This window comes from Typha latifolia, chromosome 12, assembly GCF_019914945.1.
Source record: "Typha latifolia isolate L0001 chromosome 12, TyphaL0001v2, whole genome shotgun sequence".
Classification (NCBI taxonomy): domain Eukaryota; kingdom Viridiplantae; phylum Streptophyta; class Magnoliopsida; order Poales; family Typhaceae; genus Typha; species Typha latifolia.
The window spans coordinates 5,642,406-5,659,612 of record NC_133097.1 but is presented as its reverse complement, the minus strand read 5'-3'; the positions used below and the strand labels follow the sequence as shown (position 1 = coordinate 5,659,612).

Genomic DNA, 17,207 nt, shown 5'->3' with positions numbered 1-17,207 from the left:
AGCTCAACCTAAGTCGCTAGCTAAATTTGTAGCCCTAGCTCGAACCACATCAATTCATTATCTCACACCACGAAAGGCGGGCTGAATAGCTCCAAACCCAATTGGCGGGAACAAAAGAAAGCACCTCTTTTTGCCATGGGCCTATTCACATCGATTGCATCAAAAACTACGCTTATTCCCGCATAACTTTATTCAACCCCCACCCCCCCCCCCCCCCCCCCTCACGCTATTATAATTTATTTTTGTCCTCCTTTCCCTAATCCTCCTCTTTCCCGTGCCCTCGCGAGAATATAGAGAAGTCCCATAGATCGATCCCCTCTCGGTCAGTGATGGCGAAGGGAGCAAAGTTCGAGGAGTTCTCTGACGAGGAGCCGTCGAACGAGGGCTCGATGTCGACTTCATCCTCCGAGGAGGAGGAGGAGGAGGGAAAGAATGGGGCGGAGGCCAACGTGGAGGAAGAGGACGAGGAGGAGATCGAGGCGGTGGCTAGGGTGGCGGGGCCCGACGACGGCGAGGATGCCGGGGACGGCGATGGCGACGGCGATTCGCAGTCTACGGAGGACGACGAGGTTGTCGCGGCGGTGAAGGCCGACGAGGGTGACGGGGTAAAGATTACTCTTTTGGGGGATTCCAGGGTTTGTGAGATGTTGTTTTTGTTTTGGCGGGGTTTGATGGGGTTGTTACCTCGTTTGAAGATTTCTAGGGTTTTGTTAGAATGTGATCTGTTTTCTTTCTTTCTGGGTGGAATTTGATGGGATTCGTGAAGTTGGTTCTTCGTACTCCTCTTATTATCTGATTTTCTTGCTTTCCGGTGTTTTCTTGAGATCAGAACATGCTCTCTTAGGAACTTTTCTCGTTATCGTAGCTTGTTCTAAGGTGGGTGGACCTAAGACTGGGCAATAATTATCTATTGATAATACTGAGATCATGGTTGATCATACTCTTTCTGGTTGTAGATAATTTAAAAAAATGATCTAGGTCTCTCCTTTTTACTCTTCTTTTTTTGATTATACACCTCCGGAGTGAGATATTGATTTAAGTGTTTGAGGTTTTTAGGAAGTGACAGTTACTGCGTGAAAGAGCTTTCCTATTTCGTTGGTTTGCATTTTTTTTATTGCATGGTATCCGCTAGAGGAAATTATTGAGTTGGTAGTTTATCACTTCGTATATTCTCCAGACACAGTAGGACCAGTAAAGATTAAAAGTATTGAAGGATAAAGTTTTTATTCACCCACTGGAGTCACTCATTTGATTTTATTTGTAGGAAGAGGAGCCATCTGAAGTTGGAAAGCGAGAGAAGGCTAGGCTCAAAGAACTCCAGAGGCTGAAGAAACAAAAAATTCAAGAAATATTGGATACACAGAATGCTGCAATTGATGCCGACATGGTATATAAATAATGGGAGAAGAACTTATAATTGAGATGACTGATTCATGCATAATATGTACTTCATTTGCATGACTATGTTTTTGATTATTCTGATGCATGTCTAACTGATTCACCTGCTGTTATGTTTTTCCTCTTCAATATTTGCATCTTTGTGATATGTGTTTGGTCTGTATGTTTACAGCATTTGCCTTGTGATAACTGAAAGTTGATGTTTTCACAGAACAACAAAGGAAAGGGGCGGTTGAAGTATCTCCTGCAACAAACTGAAATATTTTCTCATTTTGCTAAAGGAAACCAATCTGCATCAGAGAAGAAGCCGCGAGGAAGGTAATGTGTGATGATCCATGTTACATGATCAATTGCCTTGGAAGAAAATATGTTTGGCTTAAATTTTTCAATCTAAATTTTTGATTTTGCTCTGTTCCTTTGGTTACTTCTTTTGAGACAGTTGGATAGGTAACTAAAAAGCATAATCACATAATCACTTATTAGATTTCTTATTGATGGAATTAAGTGAGGTTGGATTCACATGTGTCAGAAAAGAGCATTATGTGTATGACAAGTGCAACATATCAAGCTGTAAATTGGATCACTGAATTTTTGTTTATAGTCTCAGAGAATGATGGATTATACTTAATCTGATCTGATGCTCTCTCGCATGTCAAGTGAAGGAGCTCTCAATAGTTCCTAGATGTAGACTTTCTAAATGGGTTGATGTTTTAAGCTCTAAATGATAGATAGGTTCGCTAGGGTTGGAACTCAGGACCTCTTGCACTGATACCATCATAAATAACTGGCTTCTTTGAAACGTTGATGTGAATATAAAACAAATAGTAAGGGAGGAAGTAGTAAGGAAAACGACAAAGTAAATGAAAGTAAAAAAATAACAGGGGTGGAGAGGGCATATTTGGGTGAAAAGAAGCCCTGTGACACCATTATTATAAAAAAATTGGCAGGTCATTTGGTAGGGTAATTGAAGATTGTAATTTCCCTAAATAATTATCTAGGTTTATATATTAGCCTATGCCAACTTCTATTTGAGTTCTGGCTTAATGGGTAACCACATTACATTACAAATGAATGAAAAATACATTAGACATACTTTATTATAGCTTTTCCAATTTTCAGTATTTACTGCTCTATGTCAGTAAGTTACATCCTGATCCATTTGTCTCTAAGCAAATATCTCACACATGAACATGAGTTTGTTTGATGATTATAAAATTTACATAGAAGTGGTCCTTGTCACTTTATTCGTTGATACTTAAGACATAATTTTATAGGGGCCGTCATGCATCGAAAGTAACAGAGGAAGAAGAAGATGAAGAATATCTCAAGGAGGAAGAAGATGCGTTGTCTGGTGCTGGAGGGACACGTTTAGTATCGCAACCATCTTGTAAGTCTCTCCTTAGTGATACTCTTTGACATATCATATCCATCCAGCAGTATTGTACTATAGAAAATGTTACTGATACATTATTGTGATCAGCCTTGATAATTGTGGTGTCTATTTGTAGTGATAATTCGGATGTGGAAGGTCATGTTTTTTTTCTAAGATTGCCTGTTATTCTTCTTTAACAAGGTTACCATGAAAGTTACAGTCTATTATGTTAGTATCTAACTGGCACGTGAAAATCCTTGAGAACTTGTTCAAGTGATCGTTATTATTTTTGGTCCTAATATGAATGCTGAATATGTTTTAGAAATCATTTTAAGCAAGCTAGTAGGGAAATCACTGGAACTTCTTTTGTGATTATGGAACTTTCTTTACACATCATTTGTTTAATAAATTATGCATATAAGGCGAGCTGCTATTGCATAACATCATTGGTGGTCATGACCTGATAATTAGCTTCTCTTGTACGTGTCATATTTCGTTTGTTCTTTTGAGGAGGAATCTGATGAAGTATGGTTAAATTCATAGTTCCTTGGGTTGTCATCCTTTGTTATTTTCCCTTTTTGTTGATGTACCTAAATACTTCACCAAAACAGATTTCTTACTGCTTATTGTGCTTTGATCTGATCTCCATCACTCTCTTGAATCTAGTCTTTAGATGGTATTTTACTGTTACAGCACATTGTCTATTGCATTCTAGTAATGAGGTAACTGAGAATTTGAAATAGGTAATTTAGGATTTTAGTTTCTTATGTGCTACACCGCATATATAGGTGGAATAAAGAAGGGTACCTTTGTGCTGAATAAGCAGACACAAATTGCTAGGTTACCTCCATGATGCAAATCTTCAGTATTATTAACTATGACTATTACTTTCTTGCAAGTTATGTGCACTTCTATGATCAGAATTTACAGAATGGTATCAGACTTTACATTATTCTGTTTCATACAAGTAAACTGGTCTTTCAAACTGTGACTTCTATAGTGCCCTTACTTTTGGTGCACATGAACAAAGTGATTATTTTACTTATTCTTCTTTTTGCAGGCATACAAGGGAAGATGAGGGATTACCAACTAGCTGGACTTAACTGGCTTATTAGATTGTATGAGAACGGCATCAATGGGATATTAGCTGATGAGATGGTATCTTTGAATAATAGTTGTTTTTCACTATGCAAAATTTTCTACCTGATTTCAAATTTTTAGCAGCTCAAAAATATAACTATGCAAAAAGCTAATCCAATTTTCAGCTAAATAATTTGTTAAATACATAGATGCTTGATCTTCGATATGCAAATAGTCAGTTCTACATCTCCAGTTTCCATGTTAATTCATCATGTATGTCAAAGCAGTCGTAGATAGCATGTTTGCTGTTATTTGAGAGGCAGTTTTTCTTTTTCAGGGTCTTGGAAAGACACTGCAAACTATCTCGTTACTGGGTTATCTGCATGAGTTCAGAGGAATTACTGGCCCCCATATGGTCGTAGCACCAAAGTCCACTCTTGGCAATTGGATGAAGGAAATTCGCCGATTTTGTCCTATTTTGCGTGCTGTTAAGTTTTTAGGAAATCCAGAAGAAAGGGTTAGTCGTAAAATCTAGCTATTTATCCATCATGTTCATTTGACATATAGTCTTTAAGTAAGTACATGATTATATTCTTATTTGCATTCATATTTTGCAGGCATATATAAGGGATAATCTCTTAGTGGCTGGGAAGTTTGATGTATGTGTGACCAGCTTTGAGATGGCCATTAAAGAGAAAAATGCCTTAAGACGCTTTAGCTGGCGCTATGTTATTATTGATGAGGCTCATAGGATAAAGAATGAGAATTCTCTTCTTTCAAAAACAATGAGACTCTATCATACCAATTATCGGCTTCTTATTACAGGCACCCCACTTCAGGTTTGTTTTTAGATTCATATATCATTATTTTCTCATCTTTCTCTTTTCAAATTGAATGTTTCTCAATGTTACCAAGTTATACTTTGAACTGTGTAATCTTCAAGAAATTTGTACTCCATTCATGTATACTGTTTAGCGAGTTATATAGATTGCAACTCCAGAGTGTCTTTTCCTCAGAGGTCCTTACTGGTCCATTTAGTATACTTTTTCTCATAGTGCCAGTTGTGAATGCTTAAGGACTCTGGCTTGGGCTTGCTGCCATGATCTAAGTATCTAACTACAATCTTCAATGACAAATCATGCATAAAGTTTCACAAAATTTGCATTTTCAGTTGATGCAGGTTTATTTGGTTGAAATTTGTTACTTCTTTTTGAAATATTTCTGGCAACTTACCTTTTCATATATGATCCTTCATTCTTCTATTTGTCATGACTTCACTGTGTGATGGTATGTTGTGCCAACTGTGCCATCAATGGATGATGGATTCAAGTCTTGGAAGAAAAACCTCTCCATTAATGGGAGTAAGGCTGCCTGTATTTTTGTCTCCTCAGGTTCTGCATTCGAGGGAGCCTCATGCATCTGGACACTCTTTAATACTATGTTTTCTGACATGCTGTAAAATATCAAGCAAACCACTATGCTCTTCTTACTTCTCTCATTAAGTGGACATCTTCAATAGTCATATTGTGGAAATTTTGTGTGCCAAATTGCTTATTGCAGCAGTTCATCACTGTCAGTTATATTAGCATATTAGTGCCTTTGATGACTCAGTATTTGTAGTATGTAGCATTTCCAATGCCTTCATGCAGCAGGTTTTAAACTATCCCTGGAAAACATTTGTCAAGGGGAACTATTTTGATTTCTGCCAGTTCCACAATCTCACTTTCTATTGGTATTTTGGCAGAAGCTTATGTTCACCAGATTACATAAACTGTAATTCATCCTAGGTTCTATTATCGATAAATGTCTTACTAACAATTTTATTTTGGTGCAGAACAATCTTCATGAGCTCTGGTCCCTTCTTAACTTTTTACTGCCTGAAATATTTAGCTCTGCTGAGACCTTTGATGAATGGTTTCAAATCTCTGGTGAAAATGATCAGCAGGAGGTTGTCCAGCAGCTTCACAAGGTAAAAGTGAAAGACATCCACTGTTGTTAGATACATGTATACTGTTCTGAGTTCCCTGACTGAATACTTCTATTCTTATCTTACCTAGGTTCTTCGTCCATTTCTTCTTCGAAGGCTTAAATCCGATGTCGAAAAAGGTTTACCTCCCAAAAAAGAAACCATACTTAAAGTTGGAATGTCTCAGTTGCAAAAGCAGTACTATCGTGCCCTACTTCAGAAAGATTTGGAGGTCATTAATGCTGGTGGTGAACGCAAGCGTCTTTTGAACATTGCCATGCAGCTGAGAAAGTGTTGTAACCATCCATATCTATTCCAAGGTGCAGAACCTGGGCCACCTTATACAACAGGAGAGCATTTAATTACTAATGCAGGTATGTGCATTCTTTTTTGCCTTTCTCTCAAGTTTTTTGGCTAGCATGCATTTGACTCAGTTTTGTTCTGCAGGGAAGATGGTTCTTCTAGATAAATTACTTCCCAAGCTCAAAGAGCGTGACTCCAGAGTTTTGATCTTCTCACAGGTCTTTATTGGTTCTTATACTTTTCGTCGTGGTGTCAGTTCTGAATGCCTTGAGCATGATTCTAGTTCGGGCAGCATTATATGTGAGAAGAGAGCTAAGGATGGACTTTTGCACAAAATCATAGAAGTTTCATGCGATTTTCATGTTTGATGATACTCGACCTTTTGATTGAAATCAGTCAACTTTGGTTCGGCATGAATATTAGAAATTTACCATTTATATATTCTACTTTCTCATTCAAATTGCTTCTGTTAAATTCTAATGATGATCACGTTACTACCCACTCTACAGATGACCAGGCTGCTAGACATCCTAGAAGATTATCTAATGTATCGAGGATATCTGTATTGTCGGATTGATGGAAATACTGGTGGAGAAGATCGTGATGCTTCCATTGATGCCTTTAATAAGCCAGGAAGTGAAAAGTTCATATTCTTGCTCTCAACCAGGGCAGGTGGGCTGGGAATTAACCTTGCAACTGCAGATGTTGTCATTCTCTATGATAGTGATTGGTACTGTTCTTTACCTGCCATGCTAATTATCTTCAATATTGCCCTAAAATCTTTCGTCTTATCCATTTACATGTGTTTTTAGGAATCCACAAGTTGATTTGCAAGCACAAGACCGTGCCCATAGAATTGGGCAGAAGAAAGAAGTCCAAGTATTCCGATTTTGCACTGAGGTTATTGGCTTTTATAGCTTTACTTTGAGTTCTTAGTTACTAAAAACTTTTAGATGAGTTACTTGAAATTGAATCACAAATTGCAGTACACTATTGAGGAAAAAGTGATTGAGAGAGCATATAAGAAGCTCGCTCTTGATGCTTTAGTCATTCAACAAGGTCGACTGGCAGAGCAGAAAAGTAAGTTCCAATTTCAGAAGTAACTTCATAAGTTTGTCATTTTTATTTGTTAATGTGATTTCAGGTTCTTAATGGTGTTAAAGCTAAATATCATGTTCTGGTTATTATGCCATCTTATGCAGCTGTAAATAAGGATGAGCTGTTGCAAATGGTGAGGTTTGGTGCTGAAATGGTATTCAGTTCCAAGGACAGCACGGTGACAGATGAGGATATCGACCGGATTATAGCTAAAGGAGAAGAGGCAACAGCAGAACTTGATGCAAAGATGAAGAAATTTACAGAAGATGCCATTAAATTTAAAATGGATGATAGTATGTTTATTTTTCTCCAAATACTGTTTATTTGCAAGCTAAGATTTTTACTTATTACATGTTATATATGTTTTTTCTCCTTTTTTTGCAGCTGCTGAATTGTATGATTTTGATGATGAGAAGGTAGTGTTTTATGTTTTATGTTTTATGTTTTTTTTTTAATATAAGGAATCAGCTTTACTCAGAATATGATTTTATATTTTTTTCCCTTAACTATGAACTCGTTACCTATTTTTGGTAATACGGTGCTTTTGAACTCAATGTCTTTTGATTTGCTTGATTGAAGGAGGAGAACAAGCTTGATTTTAAGAAACTTGTTAGTGAGAACTGGATCGAACCACCCAAAAGGGAAAGGAAGAGGAAGTATGATCATATTACCAGAATAGACTGTGGTTTAATACTCAATCTTCCTTTGAAGATGATTAACCTTCAATTCATTGTTTTAGTTACTCGGAATCAGATTACTTCAAGCAAGCACTCCGCCATGGTGGGCCTGCAAAGCCAAGGGAGCCACGGATACCTCGAATGCCTCAGTTGTAAGTTTTTTTTTTCTTTTTTGTGCCAACATTTTTTCTGCAACTTGTGGGACGAAAAAGAGGATGACCAACTTGTCTGTTGCTACCTTAATTTCAGACATGATTTCCAGTTTTTTAACACTCAAAGGCTGAGCGAGTTGTATGAAAAAGAAGTTCGTTATCTCATGGTACATGGCTCTTCACTCTTTTGGTGTTCTGTGTTCAGTCACTTGTTATTTTCACTTCCTCTAGCCAGAACTGGTATTTATTTCCTAGTAGCCTGTACTGCTTAAAATATACAACCAAGCTGCGTAGAATTTTTTAATCTTTTTGTGATCCCTGGCAATCCTATTCTAAAGCTTTATATTGCTGTATTATGGATATAATAGTCCCAAAAGATACCTGTCTGCATGCATCTGCACAAACCTCTATAGGATTACTTTTCCTTGTCACTTGATTAACAGCTGCTTCTCTTTTATTCTCCAGCAAACTCATCAAAAAAATCAAGTGAAAGACACTATTGGTGATGGTGATGAGTCAGAAGGTACTCTTACTCTTAAGAGATCTCTCTTATGTGTTTTACAACAAGCAGCTGATAGTTATTTTATTAATCCAGAACTTGGTGAGCCATTAACTGCGGAAGAGCAGGAAGAAAAGGAGCAGTTATTAGAAGAGGTAATGTTATTATTTTAATTGGAGTTGTTTTTTGGTATTTTCTTTGTTTGATGACACATCCTCCCATCTTAGGGATTTTCAACATGGACAAGGAGAGACTTCAATACCTTTATTCGAGCATGTGAGAAATATGGCCGAAATGACATAAAAAGTATAGCTTATGAAATGGAAGGAAAGACTGAAGAGGAAGTTGAAAGATATGCCAAAGTTTTTAAAGAGAGATATAAGGAATTGAATGGTATGTCATTATGCCCCAATCTTTTATATAGATGTTTTATAGGTCAATTTAAAGATTTCTTAAATCTTTTTTTGTCAACTAATTTGTTTACATGGTTACTCATGCAATGGTGAGTTTGCAAGCAACGTGGTTTTATGGTTCTCAAATTTTCTGCATGTTATGCTTGTCATCTCATCAGATTATGACCGAATTATCAAGAACATTGAAAGGGGGGAAGCAAGAATATCTAGGAAAGATGAGATAATGAGAGCAATTGGGAAAAAGTTGGACCGCTACAAGAATCCATGGTTGGAATTGAAGATTCAGTATGGCCAGAATAAAGGAAAGTTGTACAATGAAGAATGTGATCGATTCATGGTAACCTATAATTATTTACTTCACTGTGCTTTTCATTTATGACAATGTTAATGGTGAATGTTGTTATCTATCCAGTTATGCATGGTCCACAAACTTGGATATGGAAACTGGGATGAGCTAAAAGCTGCTTTTCGCACATCGCCATTGTTTCGGTTTGACTGGTTTGTTAAGTCCCGCACTACTCAAGAGTTAGCTAGACGATGTGATACACTTATTCGACTTGTGGAGAAGGAGAATCAAGAATATGATGAGCGGGAGAGGCAGGCTCGGAAAGATAAGAAACTTGCCAAGGTTTTCGGGCTCTCTTTTTCTTGCTCCCTGTTTTCTGACTGCTAAATTGGGTTACTGAGGGATCACTAGTTCCTTGCAATGAAATTTCTTAATTTGTACTTGGTGTCATCAGAATTCGAACTGCTAATCCATGTTATTTTACTGTGTTATCCTTTTCAGAATTTGACACCATCAAAGCGATCGATGGCAAAGGCACCAGCACTTGAGACCCCTGCATTGAATTCATTTAAGAGACGGAAGCAATCAGTCATGGATGAGTATCTAAGTTCGGTAAGTTTAAATCATATGCATATGAGAGAAGGTTAATATTATATATAACTGCATCATGCAGTAACTTTTCCTCTTCATTTCTCCCCTTCTCTTTTGGAATGTCTTGTCATTATTTCTCCACAGTATGCTTGTTTAAAATTTGTATGAGAAAGGTATATCTTCACCTTCATTATGTGATCATGTAACCGGGGCTGATGTTTTTCCTTTGTGGCAAGCTTCTCAAAGATTTTGAATTGTTTTAGTTGATGGTAGTTACTGTTTAAAGATAACCATCATTGTTATTCAACAGAAATGACTGCTTGTATTCAATTTGTATGTTACTCTTTGGTTGCAACTATTAGATATACTTCCTGCAGTGTCATCCACACAAGCGCACAACATTATTACTAGAAAAGGGAGGGAATTAACAAGTGGTTGTCCACTACTATAAATACTCCATTCTAGTTAAGGTTATAGAAAGGAGGGAGTAAAAAAATAGCTTTCTTGGGAAAGTGGATCTATCAGAGATTAGGAGAAACTCCATCTTTCAATTTAAGAACTCCCTTAGGAACAGAATAAGAAAAGAAAGATCTTTTTGCATAAACTGGAATTAAGGAATAGAAAAGGAAAGCACAACATCATGTTTTGAACTTTGCAGCCAGACTGCTTACATCTTTGGGATGATATGGGGCTCTTTGCTAATTCATTGAGAAATTAATTTTGACCTTTTTTGAACCAAGGATTAGTGGAATGAGGTTGCCGAATAGTTTGGTAATAGTTCTGCATGGATTGCCGTGTGATCATGTATGGCAGCAAGGGTCACAAATAGGGAGTAAACATACTCCTTATGGTGCCAATGAGGCAGAATCTTGGTATGTGCCAATGCATGACGAATGGTGTGCTTGGTATGTCAATCCATGGTTGTAACAAGCAACTGCACATAGAGTCTCCAACTTTAATTGTTGTTTGACTTGTCAAGTGAATCATCACTATGAATACTCCGGCCTAACTTAGGTTGTTTCTGAGAGTAGACAGTGGCCAATTGGAATCTATTAAAATCCCATCATCATGAAGCCTAGCTAGATTTTTCATGTGGATACTTGTTTTAGATGTATGCATGATGATCGATATCTAAAGTGATCCTATTTAGTCGCATTGTGTATTGAATTCCTAGGGTAAACTGAGATGCTCTTAGGCACACTTTGATTTTTTTAGCAGTTACAACGACCATGGTTTTTTTTTATTAGAAAAAAAAAGCTAGTGTAAACCATGCAATACGCACTAACATGAGGTGTTTCTTCTGGTTGTTCAGGGTAGGCGAAGGAGATAATTTGAAGGTTTCTTTTTTGTATACCTGATCCCAGGAATTTACTTGTCAAGCTTACTGGGAGTCGCAGGCAAGCCCATGGTCCTTTCCATGGGTGGCTATCATTCTGCAGGTTCATGTTGAAGCTAATATATAGTATTCGTTTTCAACTTATTAGAGAAAGTTCTTGTTATCTTCTCTTTTCTTCTCTATTTTTGGCCCAAATGTGGGCTGTAACTATGCCTTTGAGCATATGTAGCCAGCAGCTGATATTAACATTAGCTATTATAATTGTTGTATTATAATACACAGAGCATTTCACAAATGCTGTTGCTAACTCCAAACTGTCTTAAGATTCTCTTCGATTAATAGCTGGAAGAGTAGATGAATCCCATTTTTGCTGGATGTTCTAATCGTTTATTACTAAGTAGCTAAGAATTGTCATGCAGTATGATTTTTAAGGTGGATCTCTCATCACGCGGAGATGCTGAGAGTTCCCACCTCTTGATGAGGAAATGATAATAGCTTGTTGAAAGTGATTATATGGAAAGATTAGTAGAATAACTTTTTGTGTACTTAAACGAAGGTAGACTTGCGTTTGTGAGTTTTGAATATTGTTTAGCCGGCCAAGTGACATCTTGATGGTGATGTTTTAATTTGGAAGATAATTAATATTGGAGAAAATTAATAAATAACGGTCTAAATATATTTTACCCTGCACTTACAACTTAACAAAACATGTTTAATGAACAAAATTATAAGTACAAGGAATTGTTAAGTGAAAAATTATATGGAGGTAAATTGATAAGCAAAAAGTTTATATGGGCTTTAAGTAATTTTGTGATTAGGTTCTGAGGTAAAATATGTTTAATAAATAAACATTTACCTATCTAAGATATGTGAAGTATTTCTCAAATATGCTCACTTGTCTCTTCCCTCATGCAGCCGTCCACGCCCCCATCCCATCCAGTAAGAGATGAAAACTATGCAAGTTATGTGGAGATTGATCAGTCCTCCAATTTAAGTAAGCATTACTGTTGTTTTCTGCATTATTTGTGAACAAGGGTGTCAAAATTAAGGCTCAATTTAAATTTCGAGACAAAGCCGGTTTGCTCAGGCTAGTCTCAATAGGCTCGTTTATTTATGTCAATGACGATTCAAAGAGATGTCATTTGTAAGTGGAAGTAGTTGATGAGGGGTAGATTCTATCTCATAAGTTTCCTTAATTTTTTTTTTTTTTTGGGTTAGCTGGAGGGTAGAATTAGAATGTATATTTACTGTTTGGATCCTTGTGGGTTACCCTTTTCAATTGCACAACTCACTAACTGAAGGAATATTTATTAAAAGCAACTGCTTTCCTCATACTCCTTCGACCTCCTCATCTTCCTCTCCTTCAACTTCCTCGTTTTCCTTCTCCTTCGACATCCTCATCCTCTTCCTTCGGCTTCCTCATCCGGTCTCCTTATCCTCCTTCTCCTTTGGCTTCCTCATCTGGCCTCCTCCGCTTCCTTTGGCAAGTCGTCGCCGCCTCCATCAACCTTCTTGTCCTCCTTCGGCATGTTGTTGCTATCTCCTCCTCCTCTAATCAAGCTCGTACTTAGGCTTGAGCTCGGTCTAGGCTCGGGCTAGCTCTAACTTAGGCTCGACTTGATTTGAGCTGAGCTGAGCCTAAACGATAAATTAGGCTTGAAATTAATTTTGAGCCGAGCCTGAGCTAGATTCAGCTCACTCAAGCTCAACTCAGCTCGTTTACACCCCTATTTGTGACTGTTTGTTACCACCGTTGTTGATGCCCTTTTGCAACCAAGCAAGCAATAGAACCGATACTACAGCTTTACTCACCTTTTTCATCTCACTACAATGGACATGAATTTTTGAAGATTGCTTACATCTTTGAGAAGTAAAAATATTAGTTTTATAAAGATTGGAAATATACTAAAAGTTAGAAAATAAGAACTTATTTGTATTAATTATTGGGGATTGATGCATGTATCTCTCCTTAGTGGATATGTTTACTATATTATTTTAATAAATGATCCAATTAGAGAGGTTTGAGTTTATTTCTTAAAATATTTCTGACGTGTTTAAAATGTTTAAAACATGAAAAGCTTTAGTTCAAAATAAGTCATGGCTGAAATTGGAATATCTGAAATCAGACAATAAATGTAAATTTTATGGTCAAGAATTTGAAGGATTATGCAAAAAGAATGAAATAAGAGGGAGAAGACTATTCAAAAAATACTACAATAGAATGGGGTTGTAGAGTGCATAAACAAAACACCTACAGAATATGTTAGGAACATTAGGATAAATACGGAGTTTTGCTAAAATAATTTTGCGCGTATGTAATAAGCATCACGACTTATCTTATCGATAGAGAATCATTAGTTGCATTGAGATACAAACTACCAAAGAAAGTTTGGACGAGAAAAAAGGTAAACTTGTTATACTAAAAAGTTTTTAGTTGTATCTCTTATGTATATATTGATATTAAAAATAAAATAGGTTCAAACTTTTATTAGAATACGATACTAATGACTTTGGATACTACTTTTGAGATTATGAAAGTCATAAGTTCATTAGGAGCCGACTTTATTAAAATACAGTGCATGTTTGATTGGCCAATTCCAATTACATTGAAACAATTGAGAGGCCTTTTGAGGCTCACGAGCTACTACAAAGGATTATGGGTTGATTGCTAAGCCTTTAACTGATCTAAGGAAGAAAGATTATTTTCACTAGTCTAAGGGTGCTGAGAAAGCATCCAAAATTTTAAAATAGCTATTGTCACCACACTTGTCCTAATTTTACCAAAATTTTCTAAACAATTTGATCTAGGGACTAATGCAAGTAAAATTGGAGTGGAGGTTATTATAGCAATTGGGACATTTGATAGCTCATTTCAGTAAGCTATTGTGACCAAAATTTAGATCTTATTCAGTTTATCAGAGAGAGCTATTAGCTATTGTTTTGGTCGTTACAAGATAGAAGATTTATTTGGACAGGATTCATAGATCATCAAATAATTTTTAAAACAGGAGTTGCATACATCATTACAGCAGAAGTGACTTTCTAAATTACTTGAGTTCAATAACAAATTGCATTGCGAGCAAAACAAGTTTAATAAGGCAGTATATGCCCTTTTGCGACTACTATAAATGACTAATTTTTTATCCATCATCTTTAGTGCCACTCCTGGTTAGTTAAAGGAAGTTTCTAATTCATTTTCAAAACTCTTTTGCAACTGAATTTCTTAAATTAGCTTTTTATAGAAAGTCTTATACGATAAAATTTATATTTATGCTAAATCAAACATCCATATATAAGTTACCATAGCTCTCCATACCTCTCCTAGGGTGTAACTCATGTATACAATCATTGATAAAATAATATCATTGATTACATTCAAAGGTGTGACATTTGCCAAAAACATTAGTATATTAGGATTACCTTTTGCAACCTTTGCCAATTTCTATTTAATTATGGATTGATATTTCTATGGATTTTATCAATGTACTTCTAAAATTTGATAATAAGAAAGTAATATGGGTGGTGGTGAAAAGTCTGATGTACACTATGGTATGCAGAAGGCTCAACTTGTCATTGGCATTGTTAGTCGGTATCTTTTAAATCTAAGAAAAGAGTATTGGGCAACGATAAAATGGATTCTTAGATATTCTTAGATACATTTACACGGTGAGCCATTTCATGATAATCTATGTTGTAAATGTATTGCAGAAGCAAAATTTATTATCGTTACCGAAGCTTGCAAAGAGCTACTTTCGATGAAGAGATGTGCTGATGAATTTAGTTTAACACAAAAGTAGTATGTTTTCTTTTGTGATAGTCTAAGTGTCATCCACCTATACAAGCATGCAAATTTTTATTATCGCACCAATCATATTGATATGAGATATCATTGGATTTGAAATGTATTTCAAAGAAAATTACTCTATATTGAGAAGTTCCATATCAATAAAAATGCATCATATATGATGACAAAACATCTCTCAAAAGATAAGCATGAGCTATGTAAGCGCATGGCAGGTATGACCGAGATTTAATACTATTCATTCCAACTTATTAGTCTATGAGGAAGTTTGTTACGTTCGATCCTTCTCATAATCTAGGCATAAGCCTAATGAGATTGGTTTTAAGTTAGCCCAAACTACAAATTTGTAAATGTGCTCATCTTTCAATTTTTTTTTGATATAGTGGATGAGAAAGTTTAAGCCTGAAGTAAATATGAGAAAATATATATGTGAAAATGGGAAATAAAGAAGTAAGGGTTTTGTCTAGTACGTAGAAGAAGAAGAAGAAGAAGGTGCCATTGGAGGAGATTTTGCTACCTTGTAAGGAAATTTCAATGTCGATATTTATACATTTCTTCAAGTCATCTTTTGCTTTCTTATAAAATTCCTACATCTCTTATTTTCCATTATTAGTTGGTGAGTTTCGCTCATTTCTTTCTTTTGATATTCCATCAAATAGTGAGATTGTACCTCAAGGAATGATTTTCTTTTGAGAAGCATGTGTGCTTACTTTTAGTGTTATCTAGAGAAGATTTGTATTTTCTATCACATAGTGAAGAAGTTTGCTAGGATAAAACTCCATGGTTTTTTTTTTCCAATTTGGGTTTTCCTTGTAAAAATCGCAGTGTGATTATTTGCTTATATTGCTATTGCTTCTTTGTGTTGATTATTTTTATTTTGCCTTCCTATAAAAAATTAGTGTCTCTCATTTGATTGTGCATAACAAGGAATGTTAATTTTGTTAACATTTATAACATGTTGTAACTTCAAATTAATTGCAGCAATTTATTCCACTTATTACATAAATATATTAGTCCATCTTAACAGATAAAATTTAACCTTTAGTATAACTTCATTTTTATTTTGTGATTAAAAACTTGTGTTTTCTTTGTAAGAGTTTTAAAATGATGATAATTAATTATAAATTTTTTTATCAAACAATCTACATTGATATTGGAAGATCTATTCATAAATTTAAGCTAATTACAGATCAATTATTTTATATAACATGTTTTTAATGAAACCTCTTTTTAAATCGTCTAAATAGATTATTTTAAAATAATATTTTACCCACAAATAGTCCACAAATATTTTAGAAATTTTTTTAATGTGGCATAACCTTATCTATTTATAGTAATTGTTATGACATATAAAGAAAAAAAACTATCAATGGATAAGACGATGCTATATCATCTTTATTTATAGAGTGTTTGTGGGCATAACATTACACGAACTAAATATGATCTAGATAATTTTATTCAAAAGACTCAGCTTTGTATGCTTCAATATACAATTTTAATAAAATTACTAAGAAAATATTATAATAAAAATAAAATTTATTTTTCATTCTATTATGCATATCAATTCATACTTGTTGGGGGATGATTACGCAAAAATATACAATATACTTCGAAATTGATAGTTAATAAATCATAATAAAGTTATGAATTACTTAATGAATAATAGCTTAACAGTTATAATTAAAACCTCTTATTAATTACAATATATTTTTAGCTCCTACCTAAATATTTGTCATAGTTATGGTGTTCTTATTCACATATATTTATTTTGAATTCGTTGGAGTAAATGAAAAGAGCTAATATTGTACCCACTATGTATTTTATTTTGCAAAATTTTATCCAACAAAAAATGATGTTCGAGTGAACAAGTTGGACATGAGATTTTTTAACAATTTGGGGTACAATTTCTTATCTTTTGTTTGCAAATAGAAATATCATCATTTAGTTTATTTTTATTTTAATTATTCATAAATGCAAGTAATTATAATACACTGTTCTTAGAACCTTGTGGAAAAGATTTAAAAAGCTCTAATATCTTTCGCTTTTGTGCACTCATGTTAATTTAGAATTTGATTAATTAATCATACTATGTTGAGGAACTTAACCGAATATCTATATTACCGAAGCCAACCAAGTTGACTAAAGACTATGATCATGCTAGGATTAAGTTGGGTAGAATACAACACTCATTTCTTAGTGAAGTAAAAAAATAAATTATGAGTTACAATAATTTT

The 17,207-nt window shown here is 35.1% G+C and overlaps 1 protein-coding gene across 1 annotated transcript; it reads left to right on the top strand.

Annotated features, from left to right (window-relative positions):
- Nucleotides 1-217: 217 nt before the first annotated feature.
- LOC140798459 (probable chromatin-remodeling complex ATPase chain) lies at nucleotides 218-11,485 on the top strand. Its single transcript, XM_073152293.1, has 25 exons — nucleotides 218-605; nucleotides 1,265-1,387; nucleotides 1,610-1,716; nucleotides 2,673-2,785; nucleotides 3,831-3,928; nucleotides 4,188-4,367; nucleotides 4,468-4,689; nucleotides 5,685-5,819; nucleotides 5,908-6,190; nucleotides 6,264-6,337; nucleotides 6,629-6,849; nucleotides 6,932-7,019; nucleotides 7,106-7,199; nucleotides 7,322-7,510; nucleotides 7,602-7,633; nucleotides 7,797-7,873; nucleotides 7,957-8,046; nucleotides 8,144-8,213; nucleotides 8,512-8,569; nucleotides 8,642-8,700; nucleotides 8,773-8,938; nucleotides 9,117-9,295; nucleotides 9,371-9,586; nucleotides 9,746-9,856; nucleotides 11,148-11,485. The coding sequence occupies exons 1-25, from the start codon at nucleotides 330-332 to the stop codon at nucleotides 11,163-11,165; spliced, it is 3,279 nt and encodes a 1,092-aa protein (XP_073008394.1). The 5' UTR covers nucleotides 218-329; the 3' UTR covers nucleotides 11,166-11,485.
- The last annotated feature ends 5,722 nt before the right edge of the window (nucleotides 11,486-17,207 follow it).